This window comes from Porites lutea, chromosome 4 (assembly GCF_958299795.1).
Source record: "Porites lutea chromosome 4, jaPorLute2.1, whole genome shotgun sequence".
Classification (NCBI taxonomy): Eukaryota; Metazoa; Cnidaria; class Anthozoa; order Scleractinia; family Poritidae; genus Porites; species Porites lutea.
In genome coordinates this window covers 3938252-3945852 of record NC_133204.1, presented here as the reverse complement: position 1 = coordinate 3945852, position 7601 = coordinate 3938252, and the positions used below count along the sequence as shown (strand labels likewise).

Below are 7601 nucleotides of genomic sequence, written 5' to 3'. Positions count from 1 at the left end.
TAATAACAACAACATTTTTACTTCCTCTTGCCTTATAAGGAATTACAACAATCAAAATGTCGAAAACGAAATTAGAGTACTGGCTGCCTGGAATAACCATGGAGTCTAGCTGAGCCAGCCAGGTCAGCAAAATACTGTAGCACAAATGCGGACACAAAAGAAACAAAGAGAAGAGAAAAAATACTATTACTATGTTATCAAGGAAGTCCGACTGAAATAGATCCTAAATTAATATATGAATATAAAAGATATTAACACGAAAAGAGCACATAATAGCTATGAAAACTAATAAAACATAATAACATATAATATAATCTATAGAAAAAAATATCTTAAGGCTTACAAGGTGACAGAACTTAACGAAAGACTAATTTTCCATATAATTTGGGAAACTACAGAACTTTAACTAACTCTATAAATTTTGAAAGAGAGGTTTTTATTAATAACTCGTTAATACGCTGACCAACCCGTGACCACATTTTCCCGATCTTATTGAGTCCAAAGGTGGTGGTAATAAACGGGGGTTCCACTCCACAATCAGAGAAAAATAGAAATACAAAACAGAATACAATCAAACTCATAGCTCAGTAAAGGTATATATTTCGCAAAACCTTGGTGTGGCCTCAGCACCTTTCGTAACAGTTCGTATTCGTGCTACGGAAGCGAGCTTAGTAAAAAGGCTTTTCTAGAACTTTTCCGGCCTGACCTTCATTTCAGCTCTCTTCAAAGAGTAGTCAGCTCCTTTCCAGTGATACCAGACCACACCGTCGTATGAAGTTTTGGATGAAAATTTTCCATGACGGTACGGGCCGTTAAGATTGGAAGTAAGACAACTTTCGTGCCACCAAGCCCCTTTAAAGTGCTCCGCACAGTGTTTGGGCCAGTTGTCGTTATCTTGATCTTTGGTTGAAAAAGGGTGACCTCTATGATAGGTCAAAGAATCCCCAGCTGTTCCTACGGACAAATTGCAAAACAGTTTAGTAATTCGTGAAGCATTCTAAATTCATTAGCTAATATCGTAAATAAAATAAGTTAAGACGCTTTGTATATTGTTAGGAAAAGAAATTGTGAAAACATGGTTAACCTCACGGAGAATTCGAAGAAGGAAAAACCAACAAATGCCAACTGCCTTAGGTTTCCAGTATGCATACAAACTTTCTTGTAAGTGAGAAGGTGAGAGGACGATTTTAATCAGCGGCCTCTAGGCTGGGCTTTTGCTCTGCCCACTACAATCTGAACGCTCTTTATATCTCCTTTCATACTCTTAATTTTGGCCGAGCAAACTGCTTTACAAACTGCGGAAAATGTTTTCGCACCAAAGGAGTGAGTGATCTGCAACAGAGGAGAGAGCGACTGGATAATTGAAAGAACATAACGTTGCCTTCTCGAGAGAAGGGAGCTGTACAGAGGCTAAAACAAGTCACATTGAAAAAAGGAACTTTCCATAATGTTGGACTCCATATACTTGTGATCCTCACATCCTGAAAGAATTCGATCCTGAGTAGAAGACAACGACGAAAACGTTAGTCTACATATTCTAACCCTGTTCAGATGATAAGCTTACACACCTGAATAAGTTCCAATTCCTAACTGGTACTTGGTTCTCTCACTTGTAACAGCAAACATGTCATACTCGGCATAGGCTGTCTTCCCCGCGGTGTCTTCGAGATCCACGCGAAGTTTGCAACGTTCACTCTTGGTCAGGCGATGAATCTTATCCAGCCCCAACCAAAACTCGCCATTCAGGTTACCAAAGCCAAGCTTGTAATCATTCCAGCCGCGGGAGAAATCAACCGAGCCGTCCAATCTCTTTTGGAACACTGTCCAGCCCCCACCAGGAGCACTATGATCACAGTAAACGTCAAAGGCCCCTGAGCCATCAGGGTCGATTGTGTACACACCGCTGATCCTGTCGCCTGACTTGTACACTTCAGCACAGTTTTTGCGATAATGGATCGCTGAGGAACCGAAGAAGAAGATTTGTTAAAAGGAAAATGAAGAATTCAAATTAGTGTCCAACAGAATCTAATCTTTAGTGACTACGTGATGAAATTCATTTCATGATCATTTATTACGTGCGTAAAATGACCCAAGTCTTTAATCAGGCGCTTTTCACGGTTTCTCAATTCGCTTTTTCAGCCTTTGTGATTGGACTAGAAGAAAACATCTCTGCAGGATTAATAGGAACAACAAGGTATTATTTTTAATACGCTTTTCTCTTTTTTCTAATAACTACGTAGGTATTAAGAAAATATCACTTAAAGACAGAAACAATATTTATTGATGCCATAAACTATGTCCATTTTAAAATATGTAATGGGTCTTAGGCAATAACAATAATCAGTTAAAGATATTTTATTTTTATCAAGAATGGGTAAAACGATAAGAAATCCCAAACCCAGAGCCAGATATTTGCATTGCAGAGGTGTCTGTATTCTGATAGAGGAGTAAAAAGTTCATTGTGAAGTTTGATGTCTTTAAAACCATCCAGGAGTACTGTCCGTAAAAGATAGGTGTCCTTATCTAATAAAGACACCTATCTATAACTGAATGATATTAATAAGGAGGTGTTCGTAGTTAGTTGAGAGACTGATTCCAGTTTCAGAAATATTAAAAAAACCATCCTTCTGCAATAACTACGTTATGTCAATTTTACACTTAACTTTACTAAAAATGAATACTTCAATTAGACTTAATCTACTAGACTAGAACAATATACCATAAGCAACAAATCTAGATAGCTACCTTTGGTCTTGTTTTCCGTTTTCTTTGTTTTCTGTGTTAAGTTTCTAAGTTCCTTCTGAATTTCATCCAGTTGCTTCTTCATCTCAAACATAACAGTCTCGACCTTCTTATTCGGTCCAGCGTAGAAGTTGTTGTTGATTGTACATTGCTGAGTCCCTTTTGAACCCAACTGATTCTGTGTCTGGGCTGTGATCGAATCCATTGATTGCAACATCGAAACAAAGAACACGAAGGCGATAAAATGAATCATGGTGCTTTCCGAGCGCAACTCTTGCTTTGCTATGTTTAGTTTGTGAACTTTAACCGGCAGCCTTGCTTTTTGCCTGCTGTCAGAATCATCAGCTATTAGTTTACCGTCGGTTAAACCAATCATAAGGAAGATAAGAAAAAATTAATCCATGTTCCGCCGGAACATAGACTTAGGATATTAGACTATACCGAATAGCTTTCGTGTCTATCTTAGGGTGCTCATGTCAGAACTGACCGGCTAGCCCATTCCCATCCGTAATGAGAATTTCACTAACACAAAACTAACCATCAAGATCAGTCAAATCCTAAAGACTATGCACAAAGGAGATGTTTTTTTTTTTTTTTAAGCAAAACGTCTTGGAAAAAACCTGTTTCATTGCCAAAATGTCTGGTCCGGCCGGCCAGTTCTGACTTTTGGAAAGCGCCCTTATATAGTACAAACAGCAACGGCACGACAGAACTGGAGCAACCGTTAAGAGCAACAGTTAACTGGAGCAACTTGTTTACACACATTGAACGTCGCTCTTAAAAGCAGTTGGACACTACTGAGTGGGTTTGTTTCTGTAAATCCCAGTCCTCACTCTTGAATACCCACTTTTTTGTAAAATACACCAAAGTGTGGCACAGAAACTATCCGATATTTGACGTTTCACTTTTGAGATCGGCCCGGCGCAGCTTAATACGTTACAGAAATCGCACCGAAATCACTGTTCTTATAAAATGTGTGAACAGAAGTCCAGTCCGGTATGATTTTCGTGCTGGCACAAAAGTTATCAAGTATAGTCTAAACATGATTAAGAGTCGTTCTAAGGTAAATGTTTCTTTTTTATCTTCAGTATAATTGGTTTCTCTATCAGTAGAATCGAGCAGATTTTTGCTAAGGGACGTCGGGAGCCCTATCTTCCCTACGTAATCAGCTTCCACTTGATTTTATTCTTGAAAATTACAGAAAAAGGACTCTGCAGAGGAATTATGATTGTGCAAACCCCCAAAGTTATATGTTCTTATGGGTCAAACAACGGTTGTGAAAAATTTGTGAGATGCCGAATGGCTTATTTCAAAAATTTCAACTGCGTCCTTCGATAAAACGGCACAATGGAATTCAGAGTAAGTAAAATATTTTTTGTTTGTGAAAGTAATGCGTTAATCCAAAGTCGTTTCTCACTTATTGTACTAAATTCCCGTTAATTTAATTCGCGTTAATTTCCTCTAATAAAGTTAATTAACCTACAAAATCTATCCAACAAACTTGGTATTACAGTCCAGGAGGAGGTGTACCGCATACCGGCTGTTAACAACATAAAAACGAGGAGACTACCTATATATGGCTGAAAACTAGGCAGCATTTTGTTACGGGTGAACGTAAACTGTATAGTAGAACGAACAAGTGAAACCATTATCTCTGCCCCGATCAAAAGTCCAGTCATATCCTTCTTCTATAACCTCGTTGATATAAAACACCACCTAGTCTTGGGTGGACCACGGGCCATTTCTTGAAGTCAAGTTGTTATTCACTTCATAGCTTTACTTCGTCTACTGAATTCGGTTTGTCTAGTGACTGGTGTGACTCTTTTGGGGTGCATAAAGCCTGATTTCAATATGATCGTCCGGATCGTCCCGTAACCGATCGTCCCAGTCGTCTCAAAGAATTTTTTCAGAGCGGGACGATCATATGGAAACGCTACCCGGACTACTAACACGACCTCGATAGATAGAGTTGGATAGAGCTGAGATCTATTCGGACGATCCTGTAAATTTTGAAGCGATCATATGCAAACGCTCTCAGACGACTGAGACGATACTACTAGACGTGATACTAGAGAGCTTTAGATTCTAAGACGAGGACGACTACGAGAGCGAGATTTTCTCAGTACTAAGGGTGTTTTCCGATCCTTTGATATGATCCGGATCATGATCAGTGATCCGAGATCATTTGGATCATAGTAGATCAAATGAACCGATGAATCCTTGTCCAGAGTGGATTCATCGGTTTATTTGATCTACCATGATCCTGATCCGGATCATCTCAAAAGAACGCACCCTTTAAGTAGTGCACGCGCTCGATTACCAACGTCATTTTGGCGGGAAAACTGTGGTAGCCGTCGTCTGTCTACTACGGGTTTTAGCAAGGAATGTTGTTGGGGCGAAAACAAGTTATCAAATGTTAGAAATTTTATCATTTAGCGATCGGAAGAGGGCTTTACCTCTTTCAACGGAAATAAGCGTGCTTTTTCAACTGCTATCCGTTAATTCGCTGATGAATGACCAACCCGCGACCAAAATGTCCTGGTCCAGCGGTGGTGCTAATAAAAGGGTTTCACTCTATAAAAAAAATGTTTAGTCCATTAGAGAACTTATCCTAATTCTTCATCGCTAGAAAATATTATCACTCTATAACTAGCTCAGTAAAGGTTTTTAATTTTGGAAACGTTTCGTGTGTCCTCAAGTCATTTTAAGTGCACTACTGTGTAGACTTGGTGCAGTCAAAATACTTTCCTAGAACTTTTCCGGCCTGATCTTCATTTCAGCTCTCTTCAAAGAGTAGCCAGCTCCTTTCCAGTGAAACCAGACCACACCTACGTATGAAGTTGAAATTTTTCCATGATGGTACGGGCCGTTTAGATTGGAATAGAGGCAACTTTCGTGCCACCAAGCTCCTTTATAGTGCTCCGCACAGTGTTTGCCCCAGTTGTCATTATCCTGATCTTTGGTTGAAAATGGCCAACCTCTATGATAGGTCAAAGAATCCCCAGCTGTTCCTGCAGACAAATCGCCACCAAGCTGAATTACTAGTTAAGCATAAAAAGCACTTTTAAGTGCTTTTTAAAAGGCCTAAGCCAAACGTCGAACTTTTCATGAGACGCACCAAACTCTAATTTGGGTCGACCTAAATTCAGTTAAGATCGTCTGTTGGGTCAGACGTTCAACTAAGGACGAGTCGAATCAGTCAACTAAATCAGACCAAAACTCAAATTTAATAAATTTTTGTCCCGAACGGGGCTAAATATACATTACCTCACAAATTTTAATTTATCAGTTTAGTTTGTGGCATGTGAAGATCAACGTTTGTCCCAGAGACGGAGGGAATGTGTTGGACGATCCAAACTCATTCAGACGAACTTGACTGAGCCAGACGTCGAACTTTTCATGAACTTAACTCACTAAGTTTCGTTCACATCAAGAAATGTTCGACGTTTGGACTAGCACAAGACTCAGCGATAATTAGGTGCGGTCATACTAGACGTCTTCCGCAACGCTCCCCACGGAGAAATAACTTGGGTTGTTGTCCCTCTGGGTTTTGATCACTTTCATGTTTACGGTGTTTAACGAAAAACATTCATAGCCCATGGGTAAAATCGCTAGGGTCAGTGACCGCATCTATTATCATGTGATAAATCGAGCAAGGATCAATGGTGCACACGCACGTGCTTATAATTTCCTCTTCTCTAATATAAGTGCTTGAATTCTAAAATTATACATTGGTTAATGAAAAGTTGTTCAGATAATGCGTACAAACCGGAATAAGTTCCAATTCCTAACTGGTACTTGGTTCTCTCGCTTGTTACAGCAAACATGTCATACTCGGCATAGGCTGTCTTCCCCGCGGTGTCTTCGAGATCCACGCGAAGTTTGCAACGTTCACTCTTGGTCAGCCGATGAATCTTATCCAGCCCCAACCAAAACTCGCCATTCAGGTTACCAAAGCCAAGCTTGTAATCATTCCAGCCGCGGGAGAAATCAACCGAGCCGTCCAATCTCTTTTGGAACACTGTCCACCCCCCACCGGGGGCACTGTGATCACAGTATACGTCAAAGGCCCCTGAACCATCCGGGTCGATTGTGTAAACACCGCTGATCCTGTCACCTGACTTGTACACGTCACCACAGTTTTTGCGATAATGGATCGCTAAGGGACAATACCAAGAAGGAAAGGAGAAAGAAAAATTTAATTTAGTGTCAAACAGAACCTTATCCGACTTATCCGACTTCCGGGGGTACTCAAGAAAGTTTTATACGGGGAGGCTCTGCCCCGAGGTCCAACCCCTTACCCTTTTATATACCATTTTTGACAGAAAATGTACCCTTTTTGTATACCCTCTATTGACAAATGGTACCTCTTTTGCACACTTAGTTTAGAACCTTGAATCCCTTTTACTAACTGCTGTAAATGTACTGCCTTTAAAATGTGAATAAATCACAAAACCAGTCCGTTTTCTCGACTTTTTCACAGCCATGATAAAATGCATCTGTTACCCTTCTGGGTCTTTTTACAGTCCGAAATGATAGATTTCCATACCGTTTCATATGCTTCAACTAGTGAGATCCATACCCCGAGTCATATACTGAGGCTTGAAAATGGTATCTCCTTGTGCGGAGCCTCCCCGCTTAGGCCATTATAGGGAGTACACCCACCCCCCACCCCCGGAAGTTGACCATGCACGTAAAAAAACTTCATTTATTTATCATATGCGTTAACTGATAAAAAGCCCATAATAAACTTAAGCCGGCGCAGTAGTTTCGTTTCCGCTTTTGCGGTTGGGCTGGGAGAAAAAAACTCTGCATGATTAAAGTAATAATTTTTGAAAAATAACAAGCAATCAGTTTTT

At 40.1% G+C, this 7601-nt stretch overlaps 2 protein-coding genes across 2 annotated transcripts in view; both read right to left on the bottom strand.

Annotated features, from left to right (window-relative positions):
• Window positions 1-3064, bottom strand: LOC140935325 (microfibril-associated glycoprotein 4-like). Its single transcript, XM_073384877.1, has 3 exons — window positions 2746-3064; window positions 1569-1958; window positions 1-954 (listed from the first exon to the last, which is right to left on the bottom strand). Exons 1-3 carry the CDS (start codon window positions 2993-2995, stop codon window positions 686-688), a joined length of 909 nt encoding a protein of 302 aa, XP_073240978.1. The 5' UTR covers window positions 2996-3064; the 3' UTR covers window positions 1-685.
• Window positions 3065-3939: 875 nt separating this feature from the next.
• Window positions 3940-7601, bottom strand: part of LOC140935327 (microfibril-associated glycoprotein 4-like) — a 4688-nt gene continuing 1026 nt past the window's right edge. The window contains exons 2-3 of the mRNA XM_073384879.1: window positions 6512-6901; window positions 3940-5753 (exon numbers count right to left, since the gene is read on the bottom strand). Coding sequence (XP_073240980.1) covers window positions 5491-5753; window positions 6512-6901 — 653 coding nt within the window. The 3' untranslated portion in view covers window positions 3940-5490. The remainder of the gene's footprint in view (window positions 5754-6511; window positions 6902-7601) is intronic.

Bases quoted from the DNA above. Each gene is read 5' to 3' on its own strand.
- LOC140935325 (XM_073384877.1), bottom strand. From the start codon at position 2,995: ATGATTCATTTTATCGCCTTCGTGTTCTTTGTTTCGATGTTGCAATCA. The intron at 1,959-2,745 runs GTAGCTATCTAG...TCGGTTCCTCAG, and splicing joins AACGGAAAACAAGACCAAAG to CGATCCATTATCGCAAAAAC. The intron at 955-1,568 runs GTGTGTAAGCTT...ATTTGTCCGTAG, and splicing joins AGGAATTGGAACTTATTCAG to GAACAGCTGGGGATTCTTTG.